The 17,918-nt window shown below is 42.8% G+C and overlaps 1 protein-coding gene across 1 annotated transcript in view; it reads right to left on the minus strand.

Moving 5' to 3' along the window:
* Positions 1-17,918, minus strand: part of LOC123998216 (calsyntenin-3-like) — a 39,104-nt gene that overhangs the window by 19,076 nt on the left and 2,110 nt on the right. Inside the window, 6 exon segments of the mRNA XM_046303247.1 lie at positions 4,732-5,031; positions 9,495-9,680; positions 12,304-12,453; positions 13,754-13,962; positions 14,200-14,410; positions 15,305-15,427. Of these exon segments, the coding sequence (XP_046159203.1) occupies positions 4,732-5,031; positions 9,495-9,680; positions 12,304-12,453; positions 13,754-13,962; positions 14,200-14,410; positions 15,305-15,427 (1,179 nt within the window).

The raw sequence follows: 17,918 nt of genomic DNA on the forward strand, positions 1-17,918 counted from the left end.
TCATAGAATTAGACTGAAGCAGAGCCATATAGATACAGTATACATAGCCGTGGGAAGTAGGACACACCTACTCATTCCAGGGGTTTTCTTTATTTTTACTCTTTTCTACATTGTAGAATAATAGTGAAGACATCAAAACTATGAAATAACACATATGGAATCATGTAGTAACCAAAAAAGTGATTATTCAAAGATGCCACCCTTTGCCTTGATGACAGCTTTGCATTCTCTCAACCAGCTTCATGAAGTAGATACCTGGAATGCATTTCAATTAACAGGAGTGGCTTGTTAAAAGTTCATTTCCTTCTTAATGCGTTTGAGCCAATCAGTTGTGTTGTGACAAGGTAGGGGTGGTATACAGAAGATCGCCCTATTTGGTAAAAGACCTAGTCCATATTATGGCAAGAACAGCTCAAATAAGGAAAGAGAAACGACAGGCCATTATTACTTTAAGACATGAAGGTGTCAGATTTCAAGTTTCTTCAAGTGCAGTCGCAAAAAACCATCAAGCGCTATGATGAAACTGGCTCTCGTGAGGACCGCCACAGGAAAGGAAGATCCAGAGTTACCTCTGCTGCAGAGGATAAGTTCATTACAGTTACCAGCCTCAGAAACTGCAGCCCAAATAAATACTTCAGAGTTCAAGCAACAGACACATCTCATAGGAGACTGCGTGAATCAGGCTTTAATGGTTGCATTGCTGCAAAGAAACCACTATTAAAGGACACCAATAAGAAGAAGAGGAATATGAATTAGACCGGTGGAAATCTGCTTGGGCCAAGAAACACGAGCAATGGACATTAGACTGGTGTAAATCTGTCCTTTGTTCTGATGAGTCCAAATTTTAGATTTTTGGTTCCAACTGCCGTGTCTTTGTGAGAGGCAGAGTAGGTGAACGAATGATCTCTGCATGTGTGGTTCCCACCGTGAAGCATGGAGGAGGAGGTGTGATGGTGCTATGCTGGTGATACTGTCTGTGATGTATTTAGAATTCAAGGCATGCTTAACCAGCATGACTACCACAGCATAATGCAGCGATAACCCATCCCATCTGGTATGGGCTTAGTGGGATTATCATTCGTTTTTCAACAGGACAATGATCCAAAACACACTTTCAGGCTGTGAAAGGGCTAATTGACCAAGGAGAGTGATGGAGTGCTGCATCAGATGACCTGGCCTCCACAATCACCTGACCGTAACCCAATTGAGATGGTTTGGGATGAGTTGGACCGCAGAGTGAAGGAAATTGAAGGAACTTCTGGAAATTCACCTTTCAGGTCTCTCACTGTTGCCGCTTGTTGTGGACGTCCCTCTGCCCCCAGCTGTGCCCTCGATACCATGTGTGGGTTGATTGCCCCCCATCTATCTTCTGAGCTCGTGCTGCTGGGTGGCCTAGACTGGGACATGCTTAACACCCCGGCCATCCTGCAGACTGGGCTTGATGCCCTCAATCCCACACGGATTGTTGATGAGCCTACCAGGTACAACCCTCATAGATGTCATCCTAACTAATTCGCCCTCCAAATGCACCTCTGCTTTTTTCAATCAAGATCTCGGCGATCACTGCCTCATTGCCTGCATCCGTAATGGGTCTGCGACCAAACGACCGCCCCTCATCACTGAAACACTTCTGCGAGCAGGCCTTTCTTATCGACCTGGCCGGGGTATCCTGGAATGATATTGACCTCATCCCGTCAGTAGATGATGCCTGGCTATTCTTTAAAAGTGCCTTCCTCGCCATCTTAAATAAGCATGCCCCTCTCAAAAATGTAGAACTAGGAATAGATATAGTCCTTGGTTCACTCCAGACCAGTCTGCCCTTGACCAGCACAAAAACATCCTGTGGCGTTCTGCATTGGCATTGAATAGCCCCCGTGAAATACAACTTTTCAGGGAAATTAGGAACAAATATACAGAGGCAGTTAGAAAAGCGAAAGGCAAGCTTTTTCAAACAGAAATTTTCATCCTGTAGTACGAACTCAAAAAAGTTCTGGGACACTGTAAAGTCCATGGAGAATAAGAGCACCTCCTCCCAGCTGCCCACTGCTCTGAGGCTAGGAAACACTGTCACCACCGATAACAGTGTTAATTGAGAATTTCAATGGGCATTTCTCTACGGCTGGCCATGCTTTCCACATGGCTGCCCCTACCCCGGTCAACTGCCCGGCACCCTCCACAGCAACCCGCCAAAGCACCCACCATTTCTCCTTTACCCAAATCCAGATAGCTGATGTTCTGAAAGAGCTACAGAATCTGGATCCCTACAAATCAGCCGGGCTAGGCAATCTGGACCCTCTCTTTCTAAAATGATCTGCCGAAATCGTTGCAACCCCTATTACTGGCCTGTTCGGCCTCTCTTTCGTGTCGTCTGAGATTCCCAAAGATTGGAAAGCTGCCGCGGTCATCCCCCTCTTCTGAACCCAGAACAATCTGGACCCAAGCTGCTGCAGACCTGTGTCTGTCCTACCCTGTCTTTCTAGGGTCTTCGAGGGCCAAGTTAACGAGCAGATTGTTGACCATTTCGGGTCCCACCATGCCTTCTCCGCTGTGCGGTCTGGTTTCGGAGCTGGTCGTGGGTGCACTTCAGCCACGCTCAAGGTTCTGAACGGCATCGTGGCCACCATCGGTGGGAGACATTACTGTGCAGCCGTATTCATCGACCTGGCCAAGGCTTTCGACTATGTCAATCACAACATTCTTATTGGCAGACTCGACAGCCTTGGTTTCTCAAATGATTGCCTCGCCTGGTTTACAGGCCACTTCTCTGGTGGGGTTCGGTGTGTCAGATCGGGGGGCCTATTGTCCGGACCTCTGGCAGTCTCTGTGGGTGTGCCACAGGGTTCAATTCTCAGGCCGACTCTCTTTTCTGTGTGCATCAGTGGTGTTGCTCTTGCTGCTGGTGATTCTCTGGTCCACCTCTGCGCAGACGACGCCATTCTGTATGCTTCTGGCCCCTCCTTGGACACTGTGTTAACTAACCTCCGGACGAGGTTCGATGCCATGCAGATCTCCTTCCGTGGCCTCCAACTGCTCTTGAACGCAGGTGAAACAGGATGCATGCTATTCAATCGATCACTGCCCGCACCTGCTCGCCCGTCTAGCATCGCTACTCTGGACGGCTCTGACTTAGAATACGTGGACAACTACGAATGTAGTGTCTGGTTGGACTGTGTCTGGTTGGACTGTGGGCTCTCCTTCCAGACTCACATTAAGCATCTCCAATCCAAAATTGAATCTGGAGTCGACTTCCTATATCGCAACGGGGTGTCCTTCACCCATGCTGCCAAGCATGCCCTCGTGGGACTGACCATCCTACCGATCCTCGACTTTGGTGATGTCATCTGTAAAATGTCCTCCAGCACTCTGCTCAACAGACTGGATGCGGTCTATCACAGTGCCATCCGTTTTGTCACCGGGGCCCCATGCACTACCCACCATTGCGACCTGTGCGCTCTCGTTGGTTGGCCCTCGCTTCATACTCGTCGCCAAGCCCACTGGCTACAGGTTATCTACAAGTCTCTGTTAGGTAAAGCCCCGCCTTGTATCGGCTCACTGGTCACCATGGCAGCGCCCATTACTTCACCACCATGGCCTATTTATTTCCTTAACATACATCATTTGCACTCACTGTATATATACTTTTTGTTTTCTTTTGTTCTACTGTATTATTGACTGTATATTTTGTTTATTCCATGTGTAACTCTGTGTTGTTGTATGTCTCGAATTGCTACGCTTTATCTTGGCCAGGTCGCAGTTGCAAATGAGAACTTGTTCTCAACTAGGCTACCTGGTTAAATAAAAGTGAAAAAAATATACATATAAAAAAAGCAGCCAACAAGTGCTCAGCATTGGTGGGGACTACTTCAAGGCGGTTGGAAAAGCATTCCTCATGAAGCTGGTTGAGAGAATGCCAAGAGTGTGCAAAGCTGTCCTCAAGGCAAAGGGTGGCTACTTTGAAGAATCTCAAATATATGTTGATTTGTTTAACAATTTTGGGGGGCTACTACATGATTCCATATGTGTTATTTCATAGTTTTGATGTCTTCACTACTATTCTACAATGTAGAAAATAGTAAAAAAATAAAGAAAACCCCTTGAATGAGTAGGTGTGTCCAAACTTCTGACTGGTACATAGCGTTGGAAAAAGTACCCAATAGTCATACTTGAGTAAAAGTAAAGATACCTTCATAGAAAATGACTAAAGTAAAAGTGAGTCACCCAGTAAACTACTACTTGAGTAAATGTCTTAAAGTATTTGCTTTTAAATATACTTAAGTATCAAAAGGAAATATAATTGCAAATATATACTTAAGTATCAAAAGTAAAAGTACAAATAATTTCAAATTGCTTATATTAACCAAACGGCACAATTTTTTGTGTTTTTGTTTTTTTTACGGATAGCCAGGGGCGCATGCCAACACTCAGACATAATTTGCAAACGAAGCATGTGTTTAGTCAGTCCGCCAGATCAGCGGCAGTAGGAATGAGTAGAGATGTTCTCTTGATAAGTGTGTGAATTGGGCCATTTTCCTGCCCTGCTAAGCATTAAAAATGTAATGAATACTTTTGGGTGTCAGGAAAAATGTATGGAGTAAAAATACATTATTTTCTTTAGGAATGTAAGTGAAGTAAAAGTACAAGTAGTAAAAAATATAAATGAAAACAAAAAGCAAAAAACTACTTAAGTAGTGCTTTCAAGTATTTTTACTTTAACTGACAGTTGTGACTGACCATTTGACTGACCATTCTTGACGGTACTGCAGACGATAGTCTCCTCCTCCCTGCGGTTTCCTCTGGCCTGATTAGTCGGAGGCTGGGTGTTGATCCCACCCCTTCGCATCCACAGCTGGAGGGTGAAATGGTCTCCGGATACGGCCGCGGCAACGGAGTCGGGTACCACAGCAACATGGGTGGAGCCATTGAAGGAGAACACCAGGGACGAATCAGAAGAAGGGAGGGTGGGCAAGGCTGAGGTCCAATTGGCTGCTGGGGATGGGGGCGGGAGTAAATCCACTTCACCTCTCACAGCACCTGGTGAGACAGGAGTGAAATCACGAATGACATACTGTACAACCCTAGACTTGGTAACGGCCTTAGAAGCATTCACTCTTTTGGGACTGTCTGTGGTTAATGTGCTTGTTTCAGGTTGGGAGTTCAAAACCGCTTTTGAATCACTCCAATGTTGCTGCATTACTCTGCTTACTTACTCTAAACACGTTAATGCCTTAAAGAGCTGACTTTTGGACTCATTAAATGTAAGCTTGGCTCTCTGGATTGTATTTTTGAATTGTTATCACAGAATGTCAATTCTGAGTTTGTCCTGATGGGTGATCTGAATCAGGACTGGTTAACATCTAGCTCTGATCAACTCAAAATTATATGCAATATTTATAATCTCACTCAGATTTTCAACAGTGTAACTAGGTTGAATATAAAATATCCTCTGAAATTTGACCGTAACCAATACTCCTCATCGTTTTAATGCTTCTGGTATATTTGCAAATGACATAAGTAATCACTGTGCTATTGCCTGTGTGAGAGATGGTAAAATCCCTAAGAAATCTCTGCGTGTCATCATGAAAAGAAACTGGAAGCGGTTTGATATTCAAGGTTTTTTACATGATGTAGCATTGAATGGAATAGAATGGAATTAATCCCTGATGTTGAACTAGCCTTTTCTTACTTCCACAATGCATTCCAGGATGTATGCAATAGGCCCCTTTAACAAAATCAGGACTAAGGGCAGAGAGAACCCTTGGTTTGCTAAGGAATTTACTAAATCATAAGAGAATGAAATGCTATGTGGGCTAAAGCAAGAGGGACTGGTTTGGCAGATGATTGGATGGCTTTTAAACGTCTTAGAGATATGGGTGTGGCTATGATCCGTAAATTGAAAGCAGACCACTACCTGAAATCTACTTCACATATTTTAAATGATCCATCCAAATTTTGGCAAGTAAGCTTTGGAGTGCAAAAAAGATACACAGCTTCCCAAACAATTGTTGGTAGATTGTAACGAGAACCTCCATTCTGAAAGCCTTGAATCAGCATTTTTTTTCTTCAGATGCAGGCAGTTTATTTGAAAAGGTCAAAGGTATAATTGAGCCCCCTAAAAATGTACCTGACACCCCTGTGTACTCCTTCACTGGGTTCTCCTTTTCATCCTTCTCTTTTAAGAGGTGTGTAAAGCCCTGAAAGAAATTGATGGAAAAAAATCCCCTGGCCCTGATGAACTAGACCCCCCCCCTTCCTTCACCGAGCTACAGACATCATTGTTCCCCCTTAACTTGTATTTTTAACATCACGCTTGATGTTAAGGAAATCCCCAAGTTATGGAAATCTGCTTTTGTACTGCCTCTCCTGAAAGGTGGAGATCCTTCGCTACTTGACAACTATTGACCCATATCAAAATTGTCTGTACCATCAAAGGTACTGGAGTCCTTAGTAGGCAGCTAAAGGCCTACTTCCAAGAAAACAACATCATACATGGAATGCAATCAGGTTTTAGGTCTGGCCACAGCACTGTTTCGGCAACTTTGAAGGTTTTAAATGACATCCACTGTGCTCTTGATAAGAAGTAACATTGTGTGTCTGTCTTTATTGATTTGTCGAAGGCTTTTGAAACTGTGGACCATGCTGTGTTAGTGCAAAGGTTAAAATGTTCTAGATTGGTTTATAAATTACCTATCAAATCGTACACAATGTGTAATGGTGGATAGTTGTAAATCTGAGTCCATAGAGGTGTGCTCAGGTGTTCCACAAGGTTCTATTTTGGGCCCACTGTTGTTCATTTTGTATATCAACAACATTGGGGATCTTATAGGAAACAGTGGATGTTAATTTTTATGCAGATGATAATATTCTTTATTCAAAAGGTAGTAGTTAATTTTTAGCTTTTGAAAATGCCCAAAGATGATTTAACATCATACAATAGAATCTATATGATTTAAAGCTGGTTCTAAATTCGGGTAAAACAAAATGCATGCTATTTTTAAATGCCAGGCATGTTACTAATCATGTCATTTCTACATTGGCTGGACATACTATAGAGCAAGTTAAAGTGTACAGACATTTGGGTGTGTGGGTTGATGATAAGCTGAGCTTCACAGTGCATGTAAAGAACTTGAGAAGGTTTTTATTACCGACATAAGGCTTGTTTTTCTTTGGAGGGCAGGATGGAGCTGGTACGATGTACATTACTGGCGGTTTTAGATTTTAGTGATGATATACAGTTGAAGTCAGAAGTTTACATACAATTAGGTTGGAGTCATTAAAACTTGTTTTAGAACCACTGAACAAATTTCATGTTAACAAACGATAGTTTTGGCAAGTTTGTCAGTATGTCTATTTTGTGACAAGTAATTTTTCCAACAATTGTTTACAGACAGATTATTTCACTTATAATTCACTTAACAACAATTCCAGTGGTTCAGAAGTTTAGAGTGCCTTTAAACAGCTTGGAAAATTCCAGAAAATGATGTCATGGCTTTAGAAGCTTCTGATAGGCTAATTGACATAATTTGAGTCAATTGGAGGTGTACCTGTGGATGTATTTCAAGGCCTACTTTCAAACTCAGAACCTCTTTGCTTGACATCATGGGAAAATCTAAAGAAATCAGCCAAGACCTCATAAAATAATTGTAGACCTCCACAAGTCTGGTTCATCCTTGGGAGAAATTTGCAAACACCTGTCTCCTTTTTACTTTGGTGAAAAAAGTGTAAATCAATCCCAGAACAACCGCAAAGGACCTTGTGAAGATGCTGGAGGAAACAGGTGCAAAAGTATCTATATCCACAGTAAAAAACAAGTCCTATATCGACATAACCTGAAAGGCCGCTCAGCAAGGAAGCAAAAATAGAACTGTTTGGCCGTAATGACCATCGTTATGTTTGGAGGAAAAAGGGGGAGGCTTGCAAGCCAAACCATACCATCCCGTGAAGCACGGGGGTGGCAGCATCATGTTGTGGAGGTGCTTTGCTGCAGGAGGGACCGTGCACTTCACAAAATGGATGGCATCACGAGGAAGGAAAATTATGTGGATATATTGAAGCAACATCTCAAAACATCAGTCAGGAAGTTAAAGCTTGGTCACAAGTGGGTCTTCCAAATGGACAATGACCCCATGCATACTTCCAAAGTTGTGGCAAAATGGCTTAAGGACAACAAAGTCAAGGTATTGGAGTGGCCATCACAAAGCCCTGACCTCAAGCCTATAGAAAATTTGTGGGCAGAGCTGAAAAAGCGTGTGCGAGCAAGGAGGCCCAGCTCTGTCAGGAGTTGAAAATTCACCCAATTTATTGTGGGAAGCTTGTGGAAGACTACCCAAAACATTTGACCCAGGTTAAACAATTTAAAGGCAATGCTACCAAATACTAATTGAGTTTATGTAAACTTCTGACCCACTGGGAATGTGATGAAATAAATAAAAGCTTAAATAAATCATTCTCTCTACTATTCTAACATTTCACATTCTTAAAATAAAGTGGTGATCCTAACTGACCTAAGACAGGGCATTTTTACTAGGCTTAAATGCCAGGAATTGTGAAAAACTGAGTTTAAATGTATTTGGCTAAGGTGTATGTAAACTTCCGACTTAGACTGTATATATGCAGGCCTCAACCACAACCCTGAGAGAACTTGATTCAGTGTATCATAGAGCCCTCAGGTTCATTACAAATCAAAAACATCTAATACATCATTGCGATCTCTAGAGCTGTTGGCTGGTAGTCATTTACCTTGCGTAAGCTTAAACACTGGTATACACTGATTTCTAAGGCCATATTGGGTAAAATGCCATTTTATCTCTGTTTTTTTTAGCAGGTCGGTAAATAAATATCAATCCGGTCTCATTCTCATTTGCTTCTAACAGAACCAAAAATTAGAACAGGTCATGGTAGAAATAGTTTTCGTTACTCAGCTCCGTGGTCCTGGAATTCCCTCCTAAACATTAAAACATTTGATGATCTAGGTTCGTTGGTGGAGTTTAAACACTTGATCGATGTATATATCATAGAAGAGTGTAATTGTCTTTAGGACAGCTGTTTTTAGTTAAGACTTCCGAGTTTTTAACGTAAAATGTAAATGTTGTACTGTATGTGTGTTTATAGTTTTGTTTAATATTGTGTTAGTGTATGTAAGTTGTTTTGTCTGAAACGTTGTTCCCCCTGCTGCTATTGGACTAAGTTTCTCTAAGATGTTCTCAATGGGAAAAACCTGTATAAATGAAGGTAAAATAAAAAAATATATAAAATAAAAAGCGGATATTGTGAGCTCAATGAATATCAGGGCCTGTACTCTCCCGAAATGCATGACTGCATTACTTCATTTAATTTATGCACACACCATAAATGCAAGGTATTTTTATGCTTATGTGGCAAATAGGGCTAAAACCTATGTGGCTTGAGCATGCTCCATTTCAATCTTCGGATAGTCACAAATTATTCTCCCAAAGATTGAATCCATCATGAATAGCCCAGACTCAAGCAGCACTCACCACAGAGTCTGCGCACTGATCGGTCTGAGTAGCTGTCCCTGTCACAGCCCTTCCCAATATGGCCAGTCTGCAGCTCTACGGTGGCCTGGATGTTCCACACAGTCTCTTCACAGGTCTCCAGGTGCAAACTGGGGAACAGGGGAATGCTGCCTGACCCGGGGGTATACTCCACCCGCTTCGACCAACCTGAAAACCAACAAAGAAAATAAACCCACCAAAATACAGTGCATTCAGAAAGTATTCAGGCCCCTTGAGCTTTTCCACATTTTGAGTAAGGCAGCTCCAAAATGCAGGTGTTTCAGACGAGCTCAGTGCTTTCTCTGGTGGTGGTGCAGCTAGCGGAAAAGTACAGAGCGTAGGGGTTGGTAATGTTTTCTAGTTGCGCCGTGATTGGCTCAGTGTTCTGTCACTCATGGGGACACTACGTTACCACAAAATCTATGGCAGAGCTTGACCATTCAAGCCCTCTGGGTGCTGCTAATAGATTTACATTAGAAGTGTCCATCCAAGAAGGCACAAGGTCATTGGCCACAGATGTCAAATCATGTTATATCTACCGTAGCTTTGATTGGACTGATCATGTTAACATCATACTTTCAATAATCTTAGCTAGCAAGTTAGACAAGCAGTCATCTTCCTGAATCAAGTCGACAATCTACAGGCAAATTCTTTTCAATCCTTGTCATATGAAGAGAAATTATAGGTAAAACGTATCGGTGCTCATCTGTCATTGGAAGTAAACATAACTTGGAAATTGCAAATTCAACAATGAGTGGTTTGGAAGGAATCAGTGGTTAACTGCAAGCATTACAAAGCAATCACTAGCCTGCTATTCAGTGGAGTGGGTGTGTGGTCCAAGTCTGGGTTTAATGGTCTCTTTTCCAAGCTTAAAAGGATGAACATTCACATGCAACACCATGAGACAGAAAAGGTTGAATACATTGGCCATGCTGTCAATCAAAACATCTTCAGTGAGTTCAAGACAACTGGGATCTCTTGAAAAAAATAGCTCTGACTGGGAAAATACATTTTGAACGGTCAATCAATTCAGAATTTGCAAGTCGGGAATTCGGGCCTTTTTCTAGAGCTCGGACCTAAAAATCACTGACGTCATGATTCGACCTTCTTTTTCTCCCAGAGTTTCCAGTTGTCTTGAAATCAAATCAAATGTATTTATATAGCCCTTCGTACATCAGCTGATATCTCAAAGTGCTGTACAGAAACCCAGCCTAAAACCCCAAACAGCAAGCAATGCAGGTGTAGAAAGCACCAGAGAATGCAAGACTTTGATGATAAAGTTTGATGACAGAATTTGCCAACCAGAAGGACTGCTGCCCCACCTTCCTGTTCAAGTGAGCACAGAAGGCCAGCATCCTGGAGTTACCTTTTCAATATTGATGTTGAGACTGGGGTTTTGCGGGTACTATTTATTGAAGCTGCCAGTTGAGGACTTGTGAGTCATCTGTTTCTCAAACTAGACACTCTAATGTACTTGTCCTCTTGCTCATTTGTGCACCGGAGTCCTCTTTCTATTCTGGTTAGAGCCAGTTTGCGCTGTTCTGTGAAGGGAGTAGTACACAGTGTTGTACGAGATCTTCAGTTTCTTGGCAATTTCTCGCATGGAATAGACTTCATTTCTCAGAACAAGAATAGACTGACAGGTTTCAGAAGAAAGGTCTTTGTTTCTGGCCATTTTGAGCCTGTAATCGAACTCGCAAATGCTGATGCTCCAGATACTCAACTAGTCTAAAGGCCAGTTTTATTGCTTCTTTAATCAGAATAACAGTTTTCAGCTGTGCTAACATAATTGCAAAAGGGTTTTCTAATGATAAATTAGCTTTATAAAATGATAAACTTGGATTAGCTAACACAACGTGCCTTTGGAACACATGAGTGATGGTTGCTGATAATGGGCCTCTGTACGCCTATGTAGATATTCCATTAAAAATCATCAGTTTCCAGCTACAATAGTCATTTACAACATTAACAATGTCTACACTGTATTTCTGATCAATTTGATGTTATTTTAATGGACAGAAATGTGCTTTTCTTTCAAAAACATTTCTAAGTGACACCAAACTTTTGAACGGTAGTGTATGCCCCATTCATTTAAACAATTTTGGGGGAGTTTGCCACACCAAGATTTACATGCTAAAATCGCCACTGCTAAGAAGACTCCAGGCTGTAATTGCTTCCAAAGGTGCTTCAATAAAGTACTGAGTAAAGAGTCTGAATACTTAAACGTAACTGTGATATTTCAGTTTAGCATTTTTTTGTAAAACTATTTTTGCTATGTCATTATGGGGTATTGTGTGTAGATTGGTGAGGGGAAAAAAAACAATTTAATCCATTTTAGAATAAGGGTGTAACGTAACAATGTGGGAAAAGTTAAGGGGTCTGAATTCTTTCCGAAAGCACTGTACAAAAATGATGTGTTAAGTCATTCATGTTATGATAATTATGCTCTAAAGGCAAAGGTAAGTTGTGTCCCTCGACCATTCACACCAATTGAGATATCACGTAGCATTATCATCTTTCGTAATCACCATTTTCTCAATTGAAGTCTGCAAAATACAAACCATCAACGTCCATTCTATATGCTACAGTATCATTTCAGACACTAATGTAGTCCCAAATTACACCCTATTCTCTATATACTGTAGTGCATTACTTTTGACCACGGGCCAAACGGTTCTGTCCAAAAGTAGTGCACTATATAGGGAATATCTCCATTCCACACTACCACTGAGGAGGTAGATGAAGAAGTCATGAATAATGAGGGGAGTGATGGGTTTAGTGTATTGATTACCGATCCAGCCGGGTTTGCAGGACGGTTTGACCGTGACGACGACCTGGGCGTCGGCCTGAGCACGGTTCTTGCCACAGTCAAACGCTGTCACCCAGAAGGTGTGGACACGCTGGCGCTTCGAATCCAATGGCTCGGTGTTCTTAATGTTACCTAGGAGATGGGAGGAGAGGGAAGGGGAGAGAGTTATGTACAGTACAATACAAACAGTCATTCACTCACTTACTCAAAAGCACAGCATGAAAAATACGCACTCTCGTACACACACTCTCAGACACACCAAAACTGTTCAGTGGAGTATATTCAAATGGAAAAAGGCAACGACAGGGGAGGGAGAGAGAAGAGAAAACGATATGAATGAATAAAGACACTTTCTTCTCACAGTATATCTAGAGTCGAAGAGAGAATGTCACAAAGATATGGTTGGCAGAACCTGCACGACAGGCGCCAGACAATGAGAGACAGGGGAGAAAGAAAGACGGGGCAAAAGGGAGGGATGAAAGAGAAAGAGAGAGCGAGAGAGAAGGGGGGAGAGAGTGAGAGAGACCGTGACAATACTAGGGCATATAAACCGCCAGGGCTGAAACAAAAAGTCTCTGTGCTTCATCTGGGCCCAGCAGCCTGACCCATATATTAAAGGAACTTCTCATCCCCTGGAACCTCCTCCCCAGTCACTGCCAATTGTGCAAAGTCACGGTAAAAACCTGACTCCTGAGAAAAATCTGCCTCCCCCTATGCCGTTGTCATATTACAAAATGCCCGCTATCGATCTCCCACCAGTAGCCCGTCAATGGGAGTCTTGCAGACTGAAATCAAAGCCTTCTCCTCAGAGGAAGCATGCCTACAAGATCAACAGAAACACTAGACTAAGGCCTAACCCCCGGAACCGATTGTCCTCTGGGCTCTGTTCAAAGAAACCTACCCTAGCAGTGTTGATGCGGTAGCTTTGCTTACACAACTACTACCTACGCACATGAATGTTCTTCTGAAAGCTAGGACTATCTACCTGTGAAGGCGGGAGTCAACCGGGGTTTCTTACAGCAAAAACACGCTGCAAATCTATTCATTGCAGTACAAAAGGAATACTATAGCATATAAACTGCAATGTGGGTGAGCAAGATACTTGGACATGGCTTAGATCATTCTCTAGCAATGTACATAGCAACAAGACCAGCTGGAGACAGCCGAAACAGAACATGGAAATGAACTCGTATTTTTACAGATTGGTAGTCATCACCATGCTAACTGCTGTTTTCATTGGGGACAAGATGTCAACTCACACATTATATTCACTTTTATAGTATACGAATCAAATAAAGACATTTTAAAGATCAGAGCCATATATTTAGATAAACATTTTCTAAATGGCTCTGGTAAAGACGAGGCAGACCCTCATTTATTTGTGGAAAACTAATGTAAAGCCCAGCTCAATTGTCATAGCTGTAGTTCTCACCATCGTTATCGATGACAAAGGGAACACTGGGGGTGATGATGTCGTAGAAGCAGATCTGGCTGTACTGCGGGGAGCAGTCTGCGTCGAGGGCCTCGACGCGCACGATGCGGTCGAACAGACGGCCTTCTGGGACGGAGGCCTCATAGCGACGCTCCACGAACACTGGGGAGAACTCGTTTACGTCATTCACACGTACATGCACCGTAGCCCTGAAAGAGAGAGAAAGAGAAATATGAGAAAAGTAAAGAGCATGATAAAGATGAAGGAAGAGAGGTCAATACATACATAACTGCATTGTAATATAGTAATGTATTGATCAAGCACAGCATTGACAAATACCCAAGGGTTAATCATTCTCCAAACTACCAAAACCAGCATGCATACCTCTGACAACAACCCTGTCCATTAAACCTATTTGTCCTTCAGGGTAATGTAGTGTATCTCACTTGTGGGACTTCTTGCTGTTGGCTCCATCGGGGCCCTCTCCACAGTCATAGGCCTGGATGGTGAAGCTGTGCTCCCGCTGGCTCTCACAGTCCAGGGGCTCTTTAGAGCGGACCAGGCCCTCCCCTGTCGAGCGGTCCAGAACCACCGCCTCAAACTGTACTGAACTGGATCCCGTGGGCCCATTGTGCACCCGGAAGCCACAGATCTCACCTGGAGGAGAGAGAGAGGGGGAAGGAGATAAAAAGGGACAACTCCTTTTAGTGACAATTTAACTTCTAGTGACTCTCTGTGCATCTCAAGGACCGAGTAGGCTTACATTTTGATGATTTACATTGACGGATTTACTCAAAGAGAGTCTTCAATGGCTAAGAAAATAACAAATGAAATTCAGTGATCTATTTCAATGAACCCCATGTGATGTTACATGATCCAATCAATCACTTTATTGTCCCAGTTGGGAAATGTGTACCATAATGATTTCTGTGAGCACAGGGCATATAATGTTCCCAATGAATACAAATAATTGAATTTCACTTGGCTGTGGAGGACCAGTGTAGCACCCAGGAATAGATTTACACAGACTATTGGGGCGGCCCTAAAAATAGAGGACTGGACAGACATGATTATTTTCCATGTTAATATTTGTCATGCTTATGGGAGTGCCCAGCAAAATCCTTTGGGTAGCGCTTTATTTACCTGGAATTTACTGAACTTTCTGGCACAAATAATGGCGCTTCATTGGTTATTATTGTGTAATTACCATTTGACTCTGTCCATTCTAATTGTAGGGCGGCATACCATAAGAAACATCTCTAACAATTTCCCCTCTGCAAAATGCTTACTCACTGTAGGGGTATTGTGGGACTCGGTTTTCAATAGCCCAGTGAGATAGTGAACTAACCGTGGCCATTGTAATCAATAGCAAATATGTTCCAAACTCGGTGTTAATTAGTAAACACCCCGGTAATATGTGTCCCGTAAAATACATTGCTACCATACTTTCAATGCTAATATTTTATAATGCTTATTGTTATATGGGGGAGTCCTGATTTGTTAGAGGACTGCCAAGTGCCCCCGATCATTCTAACCATGCCTGTACTGTACCCGCATAGTGCAGTGGAGCATCTTTATCCAGGGCGAACAGTGGTGGGTTGAGAAGAACGGTGTTGTCATTCTCCATGACGATACCCTGGTACTCCGTCTCGATCCATGGCTTGTGCTTATTGGCTGAACGGCAACACAGGAGACAAAAGGAGGCTTGGGTTAAATGGAGCAATCAGAAGGGGGGAAAAACATGGGTATTTGTAACACCCCTTTACATGGGAGGACGTGTGTGTGTGTGTGTGTGCGTGTGTGCGTGTGTGTGTGTGTGTGTGTGTGTGTGCGTGTGTGTGTGTGTGTGTGTGTGTGTGTGTGTGTGTGTGTGTGTGTGTGTGTGTGTGTGTGTGTGTGTGTGTGTGTCCGCAGATACACATACAGACAAATAAAGACACGGACACATAGAAATGCACACTCAAACCCCACCCCTGCCCCCTAACAGACCCGTCAAGTGTCACTCCACACCTTGCGTCAGTTGGCAACATAATTACACCTAGGCCGATTTCACCTTATCACACAGGGAGAAGTATATTGCACATATCAATCAGAAGCCCAAGCAGCCTGCCCACAGGCACACTTCACTCACTGGCAAACATGGACATCCAAATTAAAGAGGGAAAGTTTGCTGTGAATCCACCCTCTAATTGCCAATTAATATTTCATTTCTCTCCAGAATGTTCACTCATATCAATCAAAGGCTGAGCTAACAAGCTGGAACGGTGACGATTTTACACTCAAATAATCAAAGACCAAAACAAAAGCCTGGGGGCTTTTATTTTAGACATGTCTCCCTCACTAGACCCTGAAATTATGATGTTAGACTCAGACAGCAATGACAGAGCCACGGGACATGTTGTGTAGCAACTGCTCTGCCGTTTCAACATTAAAAACACTCTGGCAAATTATAACAATTAAAATGGCAGTCTGGTCAGAATCAACGTGAGATAAGAGTTCTACAGAGGAGTGGCTTCTGTCTGGCCACTCTACCGTTAAGGCCTGATTGGTGGAGGGCTGCAGGGACGGTTGTCGTTCTGGAAGGTTCTCCCATCTCCACAGAGCAACTCTGGAGCTCTGCCAGAGTGACCACCGGGTTCTTGATCACCTCCCTGACCAAGGCCCTTCTCCCCCGATTGCTCAGTTTGGCCGGGCAGCCAGCTCTAGGAAGAGTCTTGGTGTTTCCAAACTTCTTCTATTTAAGAATGATGGAGGCCACTGTGTTCTTGGGGACCTTCAATGCTTGACACAATCCTGTCTCTGAGCTCTACGGACAATTCCTTCAACCTCATGGCTTGGTTTTTGCTCTGACATGCAGAGTCAACTGTGTGACCTTGTATAGACAGGTGTGTGTCTTTCCAAATCATGTCTAATCAATTGAATTAACCACAAGTTGACTCCACTCAAGTTGTAAAAACATCTCAAGGATGATCAATGGAAACAGAATGCACCTGAGCTCAATTTCGAGTCTCATAGCAAAGGGTCTGAAACAGGTATTTCTGTTTTTTGTTTTTAATAAATTAGCAAAAATGTCTAAAAACCTGTTTTCGCTTTGTCATTATGAGGTATCGTGAGTAGATTGATGAGAAAAAAATATTAAATACATTTTTGAATAAGGCCGTAACGTATCAAAATGTGGAAAAAGTCAAGGGGTCTGATTAATTTCCGAATGAACTGTAGATATCCTACTTGGCAAAGACATCAGCTCACAGTCTAGTTTTTATGTACATTTGGTTAAGTTGTCAACTAACATTAATTCAATGTGAAATAAACCAAATATTTCACCATATCATTGGATTTAGGTTAAAAATTTGATTAAAAAAATGGGAAATTCCCTTACGTTGATTACTTTTTCCCTAATCCAATCAGTTTTGCCACCTTTTTTGTTGTTGAAATGACATGGAAACAACGTTGATTCATCCAGTTTTTTTTCCCAGTGGGATGTATGTTTGTTTGTTGAGTCAATTAGACCATGCCCATTTCAAGCTTATCTTTCTAAAAATGAAAAAGTTTTTTCTGAATATTCAGCCAAGTTAACACCTTCATCTTGCATTGTAGTATACCCCTTTGGTCGTGTGACCAGACTGGTGAGTCATGCCCAGGCTAGTGAGTGATGCCCAGGCTAGTATTCACCATCCTCAATGGTTAATCTGATACGAACACCACCTGTCCTCAAGCTTTTGCTCTGTCCCTCTTTTTGTCATTTATCTCTAACCCTCTCTCCCTGCCTGTCTCTCTTTCCCATCCCCTCCTTCCCTATTTCTCTCTCTCTGCAATACAGCATTAAATCTGAACATCAGGGCCATGGATTACACCCAGGATTACAGATTGAGAGACATCTCTTTCCATCTCTGGCACTCTTCCTCTCTCTGCCACTTTCTCTCTCTCTCCACACAACATCCCCTCGTTCTCTGCCCTTCTCTCACACACTTCTACCGCTCTCACTCTTTATTTCACGCCGTCACTTGATTCCACATGCCATTTCTCTCTCTTCCTCACCCCACCCACCCTTCCTAACTATCTGTCGGTTCCTCTCTCACACATGCGGTGTCTCTGTGTCCCTTCCCTTGGAGCGACTCCTTTTTGCTCCCCTTCTCTCCTCTCCACTTGTGGCTTCCTGTCTTTC

The sequence above is a fragment of the Oncorhynchus gorbuscha genome, linkage group LG15 (assembly GCF_021184085.1).
Source record: "Oncorhynchus gorbuscha isolate QuinsamMale2020 ecotype Even-year linkage group LG15, OgorEven_v1.0, whole genome shotgun sequence".
NCBI classification, from domain to species: domain Eukaryota; kingdom Metazoa; phylum Chordata; class Actinopteri; order Salmoniformes; family Salmonidae; genus Oncorhynchus; species Oncorhynchus gorbuscha.